The 19329-nt window shown below is 37.1% G+C and overlaps 2 protein-coding genes across 4 annotated transcripts; both read right to left on the minus strand.

The window, feature by feature from the left end:
* Positions 1 to 431: 431 nt before the first annotated feature.
* Positions 432 to 5422, minus strand: LOC107820278 (uncharacterized). 2 transcript variants are annotated; one of them, XM_075223370.1, is made up of 5 exons: positions 5153 to 5422; positions 3910 to 5022; positions 2430 to 3749; positions 1328 to 1442; positions 432 to 946 (listed from the first exon to the last, which is right to left on the minus strand). In XM_075223370.1, exons 2-5 carry the CDS (start codon positions 4558 to 4560, stop codon positions 711 to 713), a joined length of 2322 nt encoding a protein of 773 aa, XP_075079471.1. In that variant the 5' UTR covers positions 4561 to 5022; positions 5153 to 5422; the 3' UTR covers positions 432 to 710. The 2 variants fall into 2 exon arrangements, with proteins under 2 accessions (XP_075079471.1, XP_075079472.1); XM_075223371.1 differs by having other exon boundaries at positions 3910 to 5017; positions 5153 to 5400.
* Positions 5423 to 9002: 3580 nt separating this feature from the next.
* On the minus strand, positions 9003 to 14587 carry LOC107784006 (uncharacterized). Of its 2 annotated transcripts, none has more exons than XM_016605053.2 (5): positions 14237 to 14587; positions 13041 to 13461; positions 11686 to 12943; positions 11426 to 11572; positions 9003 to 9903 (listed from the first exon to the last, which is right to left on the minus strand). In XM_016605053.2, exons 2-5 carry the CDS (start codon positions 13089 to 13091, stop codon positions 9314 to 9316), a joined length of 2046 nt encoding a protein of 681 aa, XP_016460539.2. In that variant the 5' UTR covers positions 13092 to 13461; positions 14237 to 14587; the 3' UTR covers positions 9003 to 9313. The 2 variants fall into 2 exon arrangements, with proteins under 2 accessions (XP_016460539.2, XP_075079474.1); XM_075223373.1 differs by having other exon boundaries at positions 13041 to 13482; positions 14179 to 14587.
* Between the last annotated feature and the right edge of the window lie 4742 nt (positions 14588 to 19329).

Genomic DNA, 19329 nt, shown 5'->3' on the forward strand with positions numbered 1-19329 from the left:
AAAGGGAATCGAAAAACATTAATCATGGTACAAATCAATATAGTAGCTTTTATGTTCGAACAACGGGAAGAATGACCAAATCGAAAAGCTTAAAGTAATTTCTTTCACTTGCCGGGGGAAAATGCTGTTTTTGTGCAAGAAAACTCGTAGGTTTCTGTTAGCATCAAAATGTAAAAAGATTTAGTCCTTTAGCATTAGAGAATTACAAGGAAAAAGGTGTACACATACAAGTAAACAAAGAACATGCCTGCCGACATATCAACTCAAGCGTTTTCAGAACACTCCCTAACCGAAAAACAAAAGAAGGCACAATAAATCATCACACGTCAATTACTCCAAACAGGCGAACATGAAACGGTATCAAAACGGCCTAATGGTCTAGAAAACAAAATATTAACAGAAAACAAAAGTTGCAGAAACGGCGAACCATGTGCTCTCAAAATCTTGTATACTTGTCTTGCTTCTATATGGTTTCCTTGAAACAAATAGATAAACCCTCTCTTTTTCCTTGTACACATCTATCTAAGCTAACATATAAGAATAATGATACAGAATGTACATCCATTAGAATCTATACACAAAGTTACTTTAAATCCTGTCAAAGATGGACCTCCACAGGCCTCTCTAAAAAAGGCCATGAGGCTGTGTTCCTCCGATTTCAATTCGGGAAAAATTGGCCATTTCAACTATATTTCTGAAGAACACTGTTTCTAACCTATGAAAAACGGCACAACAGCTTCTGTAGACTTAGCAATCTTAGCTGCTTCTGCTATTTTAAGTGCCATTGCGGCTTTGTAAGTTGCTAGATCAGCATTCTCCATCAGCTGCTGAGCCCTTTGTCTCAGCCTAACTGCCAAATCCTCCGATTTGTTTGCAGCAGCTTTAGCTTCTTGCACCTTAAGAACTGAGTTCTGTCGCTGCAAAGCATCTTTTTCAGTCACCATTGCTGTCATTGAATTTCATGTTAGTCTTCATTCAAGTGAAAAAATCCAAACTATAAATAGTAGCAGATATTGTATAGAGCAACCTATTTTAGAGAGAGATGAATTACACTGCAACACAAATCAACCTTAATTCCCTTATCAGAAGCACCGTGGGCAACTAATAAGTTGAGAAAAGAGGGCAGGGCTTGAAGACAGAGCCCTGCTACTAGCCATGAACGAACATTCACATGGGCACGACTTAGTCTAAACCAGACCATTAACTATAGAGCAGCAACAGATCTAACGTAGAATCCTTGTTAACATGGAGTAATTTCGTAAATAAACAGTGCAGATCACATAATAGGACAACAAGATTCTGATACCAATTCACACAGAATACACACCTGGTAGAAATGGCCGCTGTTTGCCTCTTCCGGCTTGGCTTCCTTGTCGTTTGAAAGACCTCTTCTTGCGGAGAACAGATTTTGGGATGACCTGAGTTCTCCTTGGCTGGTAACACTGTCAAGAAAGAGCATTGTATCATCAGATAGCGATAATTTGGATGAAGCAGCAGACCATGCACTGACATTTGCAAATTATCCCAAGTGATGAAATATGTTCAGAATTATGACAAGGCTAATATTTAACAGGAAATGCCAGTGCCTTTTCTCCTTTTTTTCTTTTAGAGGAGACACCAGTGCTAAGGTTTGTTGTTTTATTTTCTTTCTTTTTCATTTTGCTTTCTATTTTAATGGAACAAAAAGTTTATATTCCCCTAAGAATTACTGTCGGGCAATGTTGCAGCTGAAAATTTTCCTACAAAGAATTCAGCCTTGATTATGGTTAAAACAGCAATCAATAAGACATCTATTTAATTCCTTTGCTTGCTCATAAACCATTCATCAAGGTCAACGCCAATAGGAGAATACATTCTTGTTCCTTTTCTTTTATCTGGGGGAGGGATATAGTAAGCCCACCCCATACACATCCAAGAGTCCAACAGCGGACTTTTCCCACTTTGCTCCATCATTGAAGAGCCTTATCACAAGGCTATCCCTCCCTTGTCAGATTGGTGAATCTTAATTGCAAAACATCAAGAGACAATCTGGTCCAACGCTCTAGTCACTTTATCCAATTGGCTAGTGTATTTTCTCTCTTTTCATTGAAACTATGGCGAAATGATGACAAAAATGGGTCATCTTCGTCATAACACAACTTCGCTATGGAACAAAAGAAGCTTTTGTGACTTTTTGAATTTGCTTCACCTAAGAAATATGCATGTGGATATCAACTTCTTCAAGGAGAAAGTAAACAGAAATTCCATTTCGAGGAAAAGAAAAAAAGAGAACTAAAAAAAAGTTCATACTCCAGGTAGAAAGGCAAAGGCCAATAGTTGGAAAGCACGCGTGCATAAACAATTTTACTACTACTTTGTGGAAGTTAAAAACTATGAGTAGAATACATATGCTTCCAAAGATATTGTTGGCAAGAAAAACACACTTTTACCTGGAAAATTCTTATCAGGGAAGACCGCTTTTGCTTCCTCTTTTTGGACCAGTAACTATACACAGCCTCAACAATTTCTTTCTTTTCCTTATCCAGGCAACTATTGATAGCCGTTTTCTCATCAGAATAATCATCTGGATTACAATAAAAGCCTTTCTCAAAAGTATCAATCAGTATCTCAAAGCTCTCAACCGAAAGATGCTTGTTTTCCGAAAAAAGTTCATCATTAATGTTTTCTAGCCACTCGTCGTCATCAGAATCCATGTCATAGCATGTTGTACTCCTTGCTAATGCCCTTGTCAACTCATCATCTCTAACAGTTATGTATGAATCCGGACGGGCAAACTGAGCAGGATTGCTCTCTGCATAGCCTGATACTTCACGTACACCAGGAACAGGAATGATGCTTAACGCAGGGGGCTGTACATTGCGATCAGAACATTCTTTATAAAGTTCCTTGAAAATCAACCAGTCTCGCCTATCTGGAAACTCTAGCTTCCAACCACGATCCCCGACCCATATAATGTCATGAGTTACACGGTTGGCGCTACAAGGCCTCATAACTTTCTCAGCAGTGAGGTTGAATCTCCTTACTCCACCTACCTTCACTGCTAAAATCCACTGTTTTGAACCAGAAAGTTGCATAGCAATGGTGGCTCCTTTTTGCCTGTAACACTTGTCAGATTCAATAACCAATATGTTGGCAGAACAGCTTGTTGCATCTATATCCTGCGTCAATTCCACCAAAGCAGATTTTAATTCTTTGATGCTTGGTGTGGAAATCTTCTGACCTGAACTCCTAAGTTCATACCGAGACGTAGGAGACGAAAATCGGAGGCCATTACGTCTTAACCTCAATCTGTCAGAAGCCAAAGCACCATTAACATCCTGTGAGCCAAAGCAAGAACGCCTGCCTCTTCTTGAACTCAAAGAGCTTCTCCTCTTCTGAATACCACGACTGTTCCTTAGCTGCAAGTGGTGGGCAGCTAATTTAGGAACGCCAACAGTTGGGTGCACCACTGCAATCTCCCTGGAATCATCATACATTCCAGACGTGGATACATCCAATCCAGGTTGACTATTCACGGGGATAAGGCAAGATACAATCTCCTTCTCATTAGCCACATTAGTTTCCTCAACCATAACTGTAGAATACATGACCAATGCATAGGACATGTGAATAAATCTGAGAAGCATGCTTGAGTGCAGGTACATAAAACAACACGGGACTGTAGAAAAATCCAGCGTAAAAACAGGAATCGAGCATGTGCCACCAGCAATAAAGCAAGCTCCCGTGTTTATTTTTCTGAGAGTCTGATCCTGAAGTTGCAGAAACATAAATAACAACAAGGTTAGTAAACCTCACAAAAATTAGGACAAAAAAAACAAAGAAATGGGGAAAAAAATAAAGGCTAAGGCCCAATAGCCATAAAAGTCGAGCAAATGAATGTCTGGTAAAGCAGTAGTGACAAAATAATACCTGTAAGAGGAGGATACCATGCAACGAAGAAACATCCCTCAAGGGTTTTGAGTTAATGAATCCAAAGATTTGCTGCAAACTAACAGTTGACTTCCTCAAGTACCTTAAAACACAACTCAAAAGGCAGGAAACCCAATAACTGCTTCCACATGATGTATTTACAATAACAATGCCAGTTGATATTTGACCCTCTTCAGATTTATCTGAATCCTTAGCATAAGCTGCCCTAACTCTTTTCTTCCTAACAAAGTGCTTGCCAAACCTCTTGCCCTCTGTTACCGTATCACCTTTACCGGATTCATGCCTTTTCCTCTTCCTCGTATATACAGTTCCCCACCTCCTAAAACTATTGCTGTTCGGACTAATGATCAGTGCCTCCGGTTCAGCTGTTGCCTTACTCTCTACATCAATATCCATTTCTTGGTTAGTTTCTTGCTTCGGAGCACTATCCTTCTTAAGCCACCCGTTTTCCTTGTACTTAGTGGCCCCACCACCACCACCATCTCTTACTACATTGTCAAGAAGCTCAATCCACTCATTTCCATGTTTAGCCCGCTTAACCTCCTCACCTGGGGTCCACAACCGCCTTCCTGACCTCAAAACCCTCGCCCCAAAAACCCTTGTAGTCCTTCTCATCCCTACTGAAGGCATCAGTGCTCGCACCTCACAAGGCAGAACCCCTGCCCTTGAACCAATCTTACCCCCTATTTCACTACTGTTCCCACCCAAACTTGGTTGGGATCGAGGTGTCTGTTCTTCTTCTTGTTTTTTTTTCACTGCTGTTACTACCAAAACTTAAGTATTACAGATACTTTTGCAATTTCTCACACATGCAAGTACAAAGTTATTTTCTTTAAAATTTATCTATTCTTAATCTCATATACCCAAAATCTTGCTCATTTTCGGAAAAGAAAAAAAAAAGAAACTACTTCAAGTCCTGTTATTTTCCAAACAACCTCAAGAAATGCTAATTAACCGACATAACTCCTTTTTTTTCCTTAATCAGTGAAGACAACAAAAACGCGAAAATTTGAAACCCCACTTCAGTCCTAATTAGATTTGAATGTCTTCACTTCAGGCCGCCCCCATACGGTGGTTAAACTGCAAACTGCACTGAGTAGCGATGAAAAAAGGAAAATAATTAAAACAAGAATCAGTATGATAAAAGAAAAGGGTACCAGTTTTCTTTACATAAAAGAGTTGATCTTTGACATAAACAGAACAACAAGATTTTTAAAAGTACCTGTAAGGGCAGAAGAATACTGATCGTCTAAGTAAAAGTTCCACAGAAGAGAAAGAGAGAGAGGGGGTGAGGGTTAAAAGGGGGTGGGTGGTGGAAGATGGTGGGAGTGAAGAGGTAGTTAAGAGTCGGCGTTTTCATATACAGAGAGAGGCAAAGAGGAGAGTGGAGTTCACGATTCAAGATTAGGGTTCTTCAACGATTCACTCTCTTGTTTCTCTCTCTCTCTCTCTCTCTCTCTCTCCCTCTGTACATTTTTGTACTTCTCAATTGAGCCCCCTAATGTTTAAGAAATATCATTTCTACCCCTATTTTGGTGTTTGAAAAGTTATTATGTGGCCTCGAATGTTTCTGTAAATTGCAAATGTAGCCCACATGAGATATTTATTTTTTAGCTGGAACCCACACAAGGATACACAGACTGACACCACATATATTGTATAGTATCAGGGTCCTTTTCTTTTTCAACTTTGCCCTTTGTTTTCCCTCTTCTTCTTTTTTCACACCATTTTTGGCGGGTAAGCCCAGACCAGAGTTGGTCCACTCGGAAATTAGCCCAGCTGGCAAGTACACGGAGGCCCTTCATTGAAGAATTTTAAAATAAAATAATATTTACCAAATAGATTATGTCAATTGTCATCTATTACTATTACCAAGAGGTCTCGGTTAAGTATTGAAAGCCAAAAATTTCTAATAGGGGCATCACCGACCCTTCCACATTTCTTCGTAGCGGAGCTATTTTTTGCCAAAATGCATCTCCAATCTTCCTCCATTTTCATGCTTATTTTATTATTATTTTTATTATTTAAATTTTTTAATTTATCTCTTTATATATACCTAATTATGTTTATGTAATATCTTTATAATATTAATTTTACATCTTAACTTTGGCATATAATTTTGATAAATTAATTTTCGTGCATTTATTATTTTTATGTAAATTGTAAGTTAATTTTATTATAAGTTATAATTGAGCGTGCATTCGGAGTTTTGCAACAAAATGATTTCACTTTTATTTGAATTATCCATTAATATATATAATCTATAATATTTGCTTACAAATTATATTATTTAAAAATTTATGGTATAAAATAATTTTATATTAAATTATGAATATGTAAAAAAGAGAAAGGATAGATTTTCTTTAATAAATTAAAAATAAAATTTAATTAAAAGATAATATATAATATTGAAGTGAGAGAAGAATATAAAATGGAATATTCTTTTTTGAAGTAAAAATGGAGTAATGGTTGGAGTAACTTTACTCAATTTTGGAGGAGAAAATGGAAGCAAGGGTTGGAGATAGCCTAAAGACGCAGCTTTCTCCTTTATTAGCTTTACGTGACACAAATTCAAATTAACTAGAGCTCAAGGCCAGTAACGGACACCGAATGAATAACCGAAGAAAAGAATAGACTTATAGGCTCTTCAGCTGTTTAACTTATCAGCCTAAAATACTCAATAATAAAAAGAGAACACTTGACCATGCTCTCATTTTAATATTCGCGTAAGTACTTTAATTAATCAAACTTTGAAAATATTCCAGAAAATAGCTTTTAAGGTAGAACATAGTCTACATGATATATTTACATTTCATATCATATAAGAAGTATATGTCTAAATCTTTGTGTTTGTCATACTTTAAGTGAAAAAGTTTACAAGTATATTTTGAGACCAAAAAAGTACGTTACCACAAAAAGCAATTTATTTCAATGTAGTTTCAAGCACCGTTTTAAAAGGCTTTTTTGGGACTCGCCCCGGAGCGGGGCACTATCAAAACGCCTTGAGACTTATATGTGGGGCTTAGTTCTCTGAGGCTTACGCCCCAAGCGCCCGACAGTGCGCCTTAAACACGCCTAACGCTCAACGCTCGGGACTCGCCTAACAGTTCCTATGCAAATCATGTGCTGAATTCACTAATTTGCACTATTAATTATCAAAATTCTTTAACAAATAAATGATTATAGTTTTTTTTTATTCTAGAAATATGAAAATTGTGAATGATTCAAATAATGAAATATATTATTGCATACTTACTAATTAACAACATCTTGAGGGTGAATATCATTTGAATATTTCTTCTAAAAATAGATAACTAAAATTTACATAGATCTACATGTCTTAGTTCCATGTCACTCAAAATTATCATAAATTTTTTATTTTACTATTTAAAAATAATTTTATATTTACTCATGAAGGAGTAATATTTTAAATTATAGTATTGAAGAATTTATTGTGTATTTACTTTTAAAGAGGTAAAATATGCAGTTTGATAATTTTTTAAGAAATTATAGTTTTTAATTGTTTGAAAGTTAAGAGGTTGGAGTTTATTTATATTTCATAGTAACTTTAACAATATTGTATTACTTATACTTGTAAAACATGCTAAATATTTTATTTTATATGAGTTTTTTTTAATTCTTTTTAGTTTCCTTGAACTTTTAATGCATTTCTTTATATTTATTGTGTTATAATGCTATACTATTATTTATTTATAAATTTAAAAAATTAAAGATCCGTGGGACTTACGCCTCATGTCTCGAGGCTTTCGCCTCGCCTCACGCCCTCGCTTTTTAAAACACTGGTTTCAAGTGATAAAATGTGTCAACAACCAAATTGACTGCATCCTACTAGTTCAAACTATCAGGTAGTTGTTATATAGTAACATGTTCCTCATCTAATAGTCAAGGTCTCCATTTGTGGATTTCTTAGCTTCTTCTGCTCCAGTTAAAAGTAGTGTTACCTACTCGTGACACTGAGAAAGATACTAACTCTTGCTATTTAAGTTTTGATAGACAGAATTACCCGATATCTTTGTTGGTAAAATAAATAATGGTTACCATCCTTTTTTTCCCCTTTTAACAAGATGGCTATATACTTTCGTGGCGTACATTAAATTCCAATTTTTGTTTGTTCCAATTTTTTTGGTTTTTATAGTGAACGGCTGTTATACACTTATAACAGCATTTGACGTTTAAATATTTTTGGTTGTTATAGATAAAAATTATCCAGAAATCAATTATTTTTCCTTTTTTAATATTACATATAAAAAATAAGATAATTATTCAAATTTAAAATCTCAAAATATATGAATATTTCACTAGTTAAATATTGAAGAAAGCTAATACATAATTAATAAATTCATAACTAAAAGTATAGAGATTTAAACTCTAAGGCATACATTTTAAAGCTGCCTAAAAAATAAAAAATTTCCAAGATTGATGGAAGAACTTTGCAATTGTAGGTTGTTTTGTAGATTTTATTCTTTTACTAGCGATATAACACTTGAATTGGCGAAGATTTGTGTCCAAATTTTCAACAAAAAGGTATCCAATAGCTTTTCCTGAAGACAATCTAAGAGCTTAACACTTAAATTTGTAAATATTTTTTGAAATTTGTCCAGTGAAAAAGATATCATGTGCAAATCTTTTAATCTTATATCTTATTCAACATAGAAACTTTGTTTAAGGGAAAAGATTGGTGCATATTTTTAGAATTATTATTAGTAATCTTAAAAATTCTATATGGCTATTTTAGATGGGTAATTTTATAATTAGCGTTCTGCTATAAATATGGTTGTTAGTAAAATATAACTAAAAAAATTGATCTTTTACTGGTGAATGACTGTTATATAGAGATATTATAGATATGTGTATTTAGGTTATACGTAGCACTGGTTGCCTCAATACTATTTGCAATAGTTGAAGATGTTATTTTGAGATATACCTTTGAAGATATTCGCCACTTCAAACCACGTACACAAACAGCCGAGTATTTTAAAAGCTTCTGGGACAATCAAAAGCTTAGGAGGATTAAAAATCAAATCATAAAACAACCACACTTCAACATCCAATTTGAGAAACAATGTTCTTGATTGTATCCACACAGGTACATTGTCCTAAAAACAATCCAATAACAGCTAAAGCATAGAACTAAAATCTGGATACGGAAAAGCACATAAAGGCACAAGACGACTGAAGTTTGCATGCGCAGGCTGCCTTGGAGATCGTCGCTGGGAAACTAAATCTAGAGGGAGGGAGAAAGGACAAATACGCTTAAGTACTATACTAATTTAAAGACTGAAACAGGAAGGGCGCGTCATAGGTATCATAAGTTGACACTTCTCCCTGATAAATCTGATCCTCAAATCACACCAAGAGTTCCCTAGCTTCGGCTCCTGCGCATAGATAGGTCAGGTCTGAAGCTAAGAAGCTTGCTGCTGAAGTCATAGACATGTTGCCGTGAGCTAGTTTTAGTTCCACTCGGGGGCAGGCGGGTGGGTCTAATCTTGGATGGTTTTGTCGTGGTTATTGGTTGACTTTTACGACCATGGGTCAATGAAGATGATGCTTTGTGCGTGGAACCACTATGGCTTGCCTTCCGCATAGCCTTAAGGTCTGCTTTGAGACCTCGATCTATCTGATGAGCACCAATGGCTAATCTAGCAGATCTGTCTGTTGTATCCTTCACCTTGACAGGTTTCCTGTTGAAGTAAATGAGATTCGGAAGAAGGCCTTGTAGGCATTTTCGCAGTTGTTCATCACCAACATTCTTCTGGGCAGGGTTCCCTTCCAGGCTGATTGCTTGTAAAGAACCATAATTAGCTGCAAGTTGGCCCAGACATTTGGCTGTAGATATTTTGTTGAATCTCAAATCCAGGACATTCAATTTTAGGAGGCGGTGAAGACCCTCAACCTCGCTGATTTTATTCCCCGCTAGGTACAGCTCTTTCAAAGAAGAACAGGAAGCAAGACCTACACGCCAAAATTGTCCATATTAGGAGTAATTTAGCTCAATTACAATCTGCTAAGCTTATAAGGATGAAGAACATAAAAGGAAAAATTATTGATAAACGAAAGAAAGATAACTTAAAGCTCAACATATGGAGAAATTATATGGTCCCTCAGCACTGACTTGAATGGTATATTTGACTCCGCACACCTGATAAGAAGCGAGTTGAACAAGAAATTGTTCTTTGTACTTAGGTGATAATGTACCACAGAGAAGACGCCATAAATGTTTACCTACTTGAAAGGAAAATGAACTGTTCAACCTAAACTGGGTGATAATGAGAGTTTTATCATTAGAAAAAAGGGCTAATGACAGTCGCATGACTTACTTTTGATCGTATTGAAATAAAAACGAAAGAAGGAAACAGCATATTGAAGTAAACAACTAAGTCCAATCTGGCTTGTTCTATTGTATAATATGTAATGTTCTGTTCACTAGCAAAGTGGTCAGTAGTTTTTATTGACCTGAAAAGGGACGATTTGCACTAATTTGAGATGGAAGCAGTACCTAATTAGTCAGTAAGATATTACTTTAGCTTTATTAAGTTGAATTGCCAACTTTGATAACCTAACCAATAAAGAAGATTTCAGTAAGTGGATCAAAGCAGCAACTCTATGTTCTTTCTGATGTGAATCCTTAAAGAAAAGGATAATTAGTATTTAGGCTATTATCTTTTAGAGTAGATTTTCTCCTTATCATTATCTGGATTAGGTTATATCTTTGTTATTATCTTTTGACGATTTTATCTTTATCATTTATTTGTTTTTATCTTTATCTCTTAGAGAAAAAGTTTACATGTTTCAAGACTCTACCCTGTGCAAGGCTCCCACAACCTATAAATAGGACCCTCCTTGTACATTGGTAGACACTTATTGATGAATAACATTTTATGAGTAGATCCCCTCAGTTACTCCTCTTTTCTCTGTTCTTCTCCCAATTCTCCCTCCCTCCTAGCGGTGCTACATCACTTTCTTTCAGAGAAAAGTATATTAAATTATTAATAGAAAGAAGACTCAAAAGAAAAATATATGTAAGGACTTGTGAAAATCCAGCAAACAAAGATAACTTAGCAAAGAACCAGCTAACTCATGCTATACCTGTGGCTAAACTTGTAAAGCATTTTTCAATTTATTTAACAATTCAAATAAAGTTGCTAATGCACTAGATCTTGGATATTATGCAAACTAGACATGTCAAGTTCATACGCGATATAGCCTATAGGTTACTATATTCATCATGATATTAGCAATTATTTTCTTTTGTTATCAATAAAATTAGCAATTATTCCTTGAAGTTCCTCACACTGCAAAGTATCCTTTCAAGTGGCATTTTTCTACAAAAGTTGCACGTTCATTCACATAGATGAATAAAAGACCTTTGTCTATCAACTTAATGACCAAGTTATTAGGACTTTAAAAGATAACTCATGCCTACATCAAAGAAATTCTACCACCGATTTCATAGTGCATCTTGAAAAAATCATACCATGTCCAATCCTTAGTAGTCGATTGTAGCTCAGGTCAAGAACACGAAGTCGTGTAAGTTCACGCAATCCTTCAATAACTGAGATACTGTTCCTGGACAGATTCAAAACATGAAGCCCTCGAGGGAGAGCACCAGCAGTTATCCTCACTGCGGGAAAAAGTAGAAGCAAGATAATTGTCAGAGCTCTAACCATATGAAGACTTGGAGGGGAGGAAAAAGGTGTCTCAAATCCAGAGGAACAGAAAGTATGAGCTACAAACCTATGGAATTCCCGGATAAGTTAAGTGCTCTTAAGCTCACAAAAGCACTGAGAAATGGAATCACAACCAACCCATGATTTATCAGCTGAGCTGACGTGGCATTGGCACTCAATGAAGAGATATATTTCTTAACACTTTCTGCACCAGGGTTGACCTTACCGTCCAACTTCGCAACAGGAGAAGCATCCAAGACAGCTTTACCTTTTTGCACTTCGGGACCGTTGTCAGGAACAGAAAAGTCATCTGCTTCATCAAATCTGCCACAATGCTGAAGGTCTGTGACCCACTCCTCAATTCGTTTAGTCTTAAAATCCTTGCCTGTCAATTCATTCCACCGGCAAAATGTAGATTCTGCATTAACATGCTTCTTCATGTTAACCTCATCCATCCCAGGTAGTATCCAGTCTTTGGCTGAGCCAACATAGTTATACGTATCGAAATTGTCATCAGGTGGGGTTTCATCATTAACTTTTTCATTATTCCGTAAACTATCTTCTTTTTCTTTGTGTTTCATCACCTTGTTTGCTACCTCATCCATGAAATTTTCTTTCCGTCTTGCATCTAACATATTTAAGTCGTCAGCAGATCTGGCACGATTGAAGTTGTGGCTAACTCGTCGACCTGGGGAATGAATGTTAGGCAATGAACTTGATTTTACAATACTACGAGAAGTACGTGGTGAATGGTCACCAGACTCATTTGCATTAGACAACTGAACCTCATAGTGCTCTTGTTCGCCTTTTTCTGACTCTTTTGCATCTCCAATTGAAAATATTGACTCATTGTTAGCCAAATCAGAGTTCACTTGAACAGAAACAGAAGGTCCAGCTTCGTGAAATAAGTCAAGCAAGCTGATATTAAGTTCCTTCCCACCATCTGCACTTGCTGATCCACAGCGATCATCTGATTCATCACAAGAATATCTACCACTCTCATGCTCTGAGTCATTATTACCACTGACAACTCTTCCTTCCAAATTCAAGCCACTACCCAAAGATAAACTCTTCCTCATCTGCGCATTGTTATGTCTTTTGAATTCACATTCAGTATTAGATTTGCTCTTGAATTCCTCAGATTTATTATCACGCTCTAAAGGAGAAGAATCGGAAGCATGATCAGCATAGTTCTCGAGAGCCTCTCTCTCCGCTGCACATGATGCATTAGCTGTCGACAAGTACGCAAAACCCTTCATGGCATGATTCTGAGAACAATCTTCAAGTGTTTTATGCATTGCTTCGGCAGAAAATTGAGCTGTTTTCTAATTAGAGGGGAACATAGAATCAGCAACAGTTTTAAATTCTGCAAAAAATTAGAAGTAATTATGTTCATACATCCAAAAATATTTATTTTCTAACCTTTTGTTTGTGGGAATGGACGTGAGCTGGGAAGCATGAAAACCTAAACATCTTTATAAAAGAAAAAAAATCCTTCACATGAGATCCAATCACTTTCGAGATATTGAAGAGCTCTAATAATCTAATATTTACTAAATCGATAATCAGTAGAATTTCAGCAAATAAGATCACATGATTGCAAGACTTAGCATAGGCCAATCTTAGCCATAATCAAGTGTGAGCCCTGCTGAGACACGGCACAGTCTCCAGATATGAGATGATCTTGATCTCCTCAAAACACATAGTAATATCAGCCCCTCGTCCTTGCCCCACACCTTCTTAGAGGTGCGAGAAAAGCAGGAAGTTGTTACAGCGGCCAGACTGGAAGAAGACGTCAAAATCTAGAAGAACCCAATGATTGCTACACCTCAAAGATACCGACCTGTTAAATAAGAAAAAGAAGCTGAAACTGAGATGAACAAAAATTGAAACCAAGAGATGAGCAAGATATCATGTCAAGTAGTTCGAAATCAATATGGTATAATGAAACTCGAAATTTGGTTCTATATACACTTGCCCTTTAGATCTCTAAAAATCCATGTACCAGACGACAGGTCATATACCCTCAATCATTTTGATTCTAATCCAAAAGAAAAAAAGAGTAGGAGTTCAAGGCACATATAAATCTTACCAGACCAGATCCATAGAACATTCAATATGGTTCACTAAGGCAGCCATATCATGCCAGTATAATTCAAGATTGGAAGCAATACAAAGTTCAGCAAAAAGGGAATGTCACATAAATAACCAAATAACAGAGAAACAGTACAAAATATGATCACATTTACCGGACCACGGAATCAAACAATAACAAACTTCATATATATTCTTTTAATAACATTTCCAATTCAAGTAAAAGCAAAAGTCCGAATTGTATACCACTTTTTCCATATTATCAGTAGAGAACGGGCTCATTATTCACCGAGTTTTCAAACAGCACCAAGCCCAGGAAACATATCAATACAACATCAACATCAACAACTACTACTAGGCCTAAATTCCGAACTAGTAGCGGTCAGTTCTATGAATCCTTAAAATACATTCAAAAGCATAAACAAGCAAATCCCAATTCATAACTTTCATTAAATCAAACTTTCACATAAAACATATCAATAATAAAATGATCAACAGTAATAAGCGGAATTAGAAGATCTAACCTTCAACTAGCCAGCTTTACCTTAACGTAGGTGAGCTGAAAATTCACAAAAAAGGATATTTAAAATAAAATAAAATATGTGTGGCTTTCAATTGAAGAGAACGAGTAAGAAGAGAAAAGAATGGCAACAACCAACAACCCTACAACTAGATGTGAAAGAGTCGTTTGGCTCAAATTTATAGTTCCATCGAATGGCACCTGAATTATTGCAACTATATTATTTTTATTGTAAATTATTTTCATTGAATTAACAAATAAGCTTTGGATATATTCTGTTCTATATATTCATCAATAAGAAGAAAAAAAGAATTTTTCTATATATTTTTTTGTTTAGCGGAGATTAGAAAGAGAAGTTGCTGACCACTAAAATTAGAATTTTGAGATCGGATTTTTTGACCACTTAAAAAGGAGAGGCGTATTCCTTTGAGGGACTACTAAGTGTACATGCAGTTGGTTTTTATAAATGTGACAGTTTAATTATAGCCGTTGATTTGATTTAAAATCAGTCCGCTTTTAAGTTGGTGATTTTGTTGCGATTTTTGACCTAATTAAAAGAACGCTTTGAAGTTAAGTTTTGTCGATACTTGGCTCAATTTAATTTCTTTTTGGTTGTATTATTGCCTAGTGTTTATTGCGTTTATGATTCCAGATTTTGATGATCCGATTTAATTATATCGGATTAATTATTTCTTGGCCTTTCTGCTTGGTACAGTGAACATTAGTTCTTTATTTACAAAAAGGAAAAATAAAATAAATAGGATTACTCTGTAATAGTTTCGATTGTTCAAGAGGGGAATTACCCGATTGATTACTCGGATCAAATGTAAGAACACTGCTTTTAATTTGAAGGAAAAAAGTACTTAATATTTGTGCTTCAATCTCCGAATAATTGCGATTGCCATATTAATTAATCTCAATCTTGCTCTAATCATGCTTGTTAAGTCAAACACTTAAAAAAAGTTTATCTCTAAAGCAAAAACATAGATTCTAATAAAAGTAGATATTCGTTTAAGTCCTACACTTAATCCTAAACACACACATATATATATAGTTGTCACAGGGTGTTTTTTGTCTTCCTGAGGTTCACTTCCTTGCAACAGTCAAGCCCAGCACTTGACTTCAGCCTTCCAACACATAGAATTATTTTTTGGACATTTGGGACTTACAATAAATTTAGGCAGCAAAGAAAGTACAAGGCACACATGAATTTACAGGAATTTTCTCTCAACTTGTATTAATACGTGAATACAATAACACAACAAAGCAAACCCTATGGCCAAGAACAAAGAACACCTTAGTTCCCCGCCCCAAAATGATTTCCCTCCCTAGGAATACACTTTGACGTTTTTGGTTAACAATTTTGCCACAAGACTAAGTTTTGCCTTTGGGACTGGCCCTATCCACATTTTTATAGTGCAGCCTGCCCAATGACACTTGGAATCATCTAAACAAAGCAATTGACAAGTCCTAACTGTTGGGAAAACTTGAACCAATCAAAAAAATATGCTATAAAACGTGCCAATCATGGCTACAAAGAAGTTTTTCAGCAAAATAACCACTCAACTGCCCCATGTGCAGTGCACTCTTGCGCCTGTTTTGCTCAGTTGGGCCCAAGACTTGCATTATTTTGGCAAGTTGCAAGTCTTGGGCCTGCCTTGACATCCATCTGTCATACCAAGCTGCCCACAAGCCTTGCCAGCCACTTACATGCCTTTGTGCATATGGCACTGCCTTGCCTTTGTCATGCCATGCCATGGACCTATATTGCTTACATTGTCTTGCCCATGTCTTTGCCTTTCCTTGCCTTTGCCTTGTCACGTCTTGGCTCCTGCCTTGACATAGCTTTGCCTTGCCATTGTCATGCCAACTCACACAACCAAGTGATATACGCCTTGCCTCCATAAGGTGTCTTTGTCAACTCCGCATAGTCTGTCATGCCAAGTTGTCCCTCATGATGCCCCAATATTTCAGGTTGTGTGCCAAGGCAATCATGAAAATCCTTTCTACAACCCACATCTGCCGAGGGACCTTGTTAGGGGGTTAACAAACTACCCCCACTGGAAGAATTCGTCGTCCTCGACGAAGCAGCTTTCACATTTTTTAGCAAGATATAGGCCCTAAATATGCAGTCTCATGCTCACGTTCTTTCTCATTCAGCTCATCTTCACTTACGAATCTCTTCTGAGTTGTGCGTATTCATCGAAAAGTTTCTTTAATTTTATAACTCACATGTATATTCGTGAGTGGGGTCAAGGACCCCGTTAAAGCTTCTTATTCTAATGGGATCGGGTTGTTTGCCTTGGCGGTATTATGTAACACAATCTTATGGGATCAGGCCGCTCGCCTCGACAGAGTATCATGTATTTCTTATGAGATCGGGCCACTCATCTCGGAAGAGTATCTTATTCTTATGGGAGTGGGTCGTTCGCCTCGGCAGAATATTGTAAAACACTCTTATGGGATCGGGTCGTTTGTCTCGACATTTCTACAAAACACTCTTATAGGATTGGGCCACTCGCCTCGGCAAAATCATGTGAATACTTGATAAGGAGTCTGCGTACTCATGAGTTTCTGACTTGAGATGTGACCGTTGATTTAGTATTGACCATTACATATTCCATTGGAGGAGGTATCCGATAATTTAAGACTCCGTGTTCATTTTTCAGCTGTAGACCGTATTATTTGCCTATATCTGTACTCATTGTTTACTTACCATGTTTCATACTTGTCTACTTTATTATATTTGATTTACTGGAACTCTAGTAAGTGTCAATGTCGACCCCGCCTTACTACCTCTTCGGGGTTAGGCTAGACACTTATTGGTTACGCGTTGATTTATGTACTCGTGCTGTACTTTTGCACTAAATATGCAGGATATGCCAGGTTCATTTCGTGGTCATTTGGGCGCAAAGGCACAACTACCGATGGGACTTTATGGTGAGTTGCATTCTATGCTACGATTCACAGCACAAAGAGTCTCCATCATAATTATTTACTTTATCCTGTCAATCTTGTATTCTAGACAGATGAGGTGTTGTTATTGTACTTCCTAGTAGATGCTCATACACTTGTGCTACCGGATTTTAGGGTATTCTAGAATTTGTGTACGATTTGCTTTACATTGTCACACATTTACTTTATATTCCATTTAAATTGTAAGAATCTACTAGTTTTAATGCATTGATCTCTATATCTAATAAGATTCACGATTTCAAAAATAATAAAATAAATAATTAAGTTGATAGTTCACCGTTGGTTTACTTAACGGCGATGTTGGGCGCCATCACGATTATAGTGGATTTTTGGGCCGTGACAGCTTGGCATCAAAGCACTAGGTTCACTTAGGTCTCACGAGTCATGAGCAAGTCTAGTAGAGTCTTGCGGATCGCTATGGATACGTCTGTACTTATCTTCAAGAGGCTACATGGTTGTTAGGAGATCTTCCCTTCCTTGATTCCCCTTCGTGCGATTTGATTTCATTGAAGCTTATGCCTTCGATTCCTTCCTACTCATTCATACGTGACGTTAGGCATTTGTTATCAATCGAGCACCTACGAGTTGTGAAGATGCTGCAGATGTGGTGTAAGATATTTCTCCCTACGTATTTGAGCGGGCTATTATTGTCACCTTGTTAAAGGGTATTCTGTCATTTTACCACAGTATTGGTGTTGCCTACGGTTGAGATTTGATATTTTCTAATTTGGTGGAATTCTTGTTAATACTGTGGTATCGCCGTCCTTGATTGGATGCATTGAGGCTCATCGGCATATTGGTCTTCATTTGTTTTCCTCTAGGCTTGGTGTCGTGAGATGGAACCTAAGAGGAAGTTATCAAAGATGGTCGTGTGTTGAGACTTCAGGATCGAATCGGCGTTCTAGTGTTGATGGTTTGAGGGAGATGATCTCTGAGGTAGTTTCTATGCCTAGGAATTTTGAATGTGACGAGAAGGGCTTGATTGGAGTGTAGGAAGAAGTGAAGTATTCGATCCTTATTTTGGATGCAATATGGCTTCGAGTTTCAAACACGTTGTTGGACCTTCAGGTGATGTTAATAAATGAAGGGATTCTTGCGGCTGGCGGATTAGTGTGAACCCAGGGAGATTAGTTGATTTCATGATAGATATAACTATAGAAATAACGTTGGAGGAGGTCGATATAAGATTACACAGGTGAGCTATCTCCTGTGAGCAGGTTAGTAGTTGCGTGGTTTGATGAGGTTCATACGAAGAGTTCTACTTTCTACCCAAGATAGGATGCATGTATTGTGATGTGAGCTTGGATCACTTGAAGAAGACGGTATGAACCTTAGGAGGTTGAGTGTGCAATGGTGGCTAATAATTCGGGATGTGTCATGATTGGTGCAACGAGAGCTTGCGAGAAGTTGGTCAAGTAACGGTGTGGGATCATGGTAATTGGGAAGAAGAAGTCGTTATGGGGTCTGGATCTATGTGATTGCAGCATAAAGCTAAGTAGGGGAGCCCCCCATCTATGATTGGGTCACGTGGTTGTGTGCCTGTATAGTTTCTGGTTATCGGTCGATTAGTTATGACCAAGAGGAGAAAAATATCAAGGGTATTTTAGGGCAAGTAATTTAACGTATATGTGCTACATTTCACCTTATCGAGTCATTTGCGGATATTGGGGATGACTCAAAATTTATGCTTCATGTGGATATGATGTGCAAGGGAGAGAATTCATCCGGTTGCTTATTTGGAAGTGTTCATGTGCTAGTAGAGCACTAGAGTTTGGATACATATTCAGGACCAGGTCAGAATGGGTGACACTCAACAATGGCTCTAGTGGGTTCAAGAATTAAAGTGCGGTGTTTAAAGATATTGGACTCGTTATGTGGCTGAGGGTTTTGCAGCAGAGTGTGAAGAATACTTGGGAAATTTCCATGTTACCAGCCGGTCTACGGTGCAGTGGCTGAGAAATGGGAGAAACAGCTTCGGATTCGCAGGAGTTCTTCCAGAACGGGTGTATCAGCGGGAGATACTATTGAGTGTAAGAGGATGGTATAAGATAGCTGATGGGTATTGAGACAATATGGTGTTGTGATTTGGGTCACTCGGGATGAGTGTCGTTTGAGGCCCGT

The sequence above is a fragment of the Nicotiana tabacum genome, chromosome 10 (assembly GCF_000715075.1).
Source record: "Nicotiana tabacum cultivar K326 chromosome 10, ASM71507v2, whole genome shotgun sequence".
Classification (NCBI taxonomy): domain Eukaryota; kingdom Viridiplantae; phylum Streptophyta; class Magnoliopsida; order Solanales; family Solanaceae; genus Nicotiana; species Nicotiana tabacum.

Coding starts and splice junctions, on each gene's coding strand:
- LOC107820278 (XM_075223370.1), bottom strand. CDS start 4,560: ATGCCTTCAGTAGGGATGAGAAGGACTACAAGGGTTTTTGGGGCGAGG. Junction 1,443..2,429: donor CCCTGATAAGAATTTTCCAG/GTAAAAGTGTGT, acceptor CTTTCTTGACAG/TGTTACCAGCCAAGGAGAAC. Junction 947..1,327: donor ACAGCGGCCATTTCTACCAG/GTGTGTATTCTG, acceptor ATTCAATGACAG/CAATGGTGACTGAAAAAGAT.
- LOC107784006 (XM_016605053.2), bottom strand. CDS start 13,091: ATGTTTAGGTTTTCATGCTTCCCAGCTCACGTCCATTCCCACAAACAA. Junction 11,573..11,685: donor CTTATCCGGGAATTCCATAG/GTTTGTAGCTCA, acceptor TTTTTCCCGCAG/TGAGGATAACTGCTGGTGCT. Junction 9,904..11,425: donor ACTACTAAGGATTGGACATG/GTATGATTTTTT, acceptor TTTGGCGTGTAG/GTCTTGCTTCCTGTTCTTCT.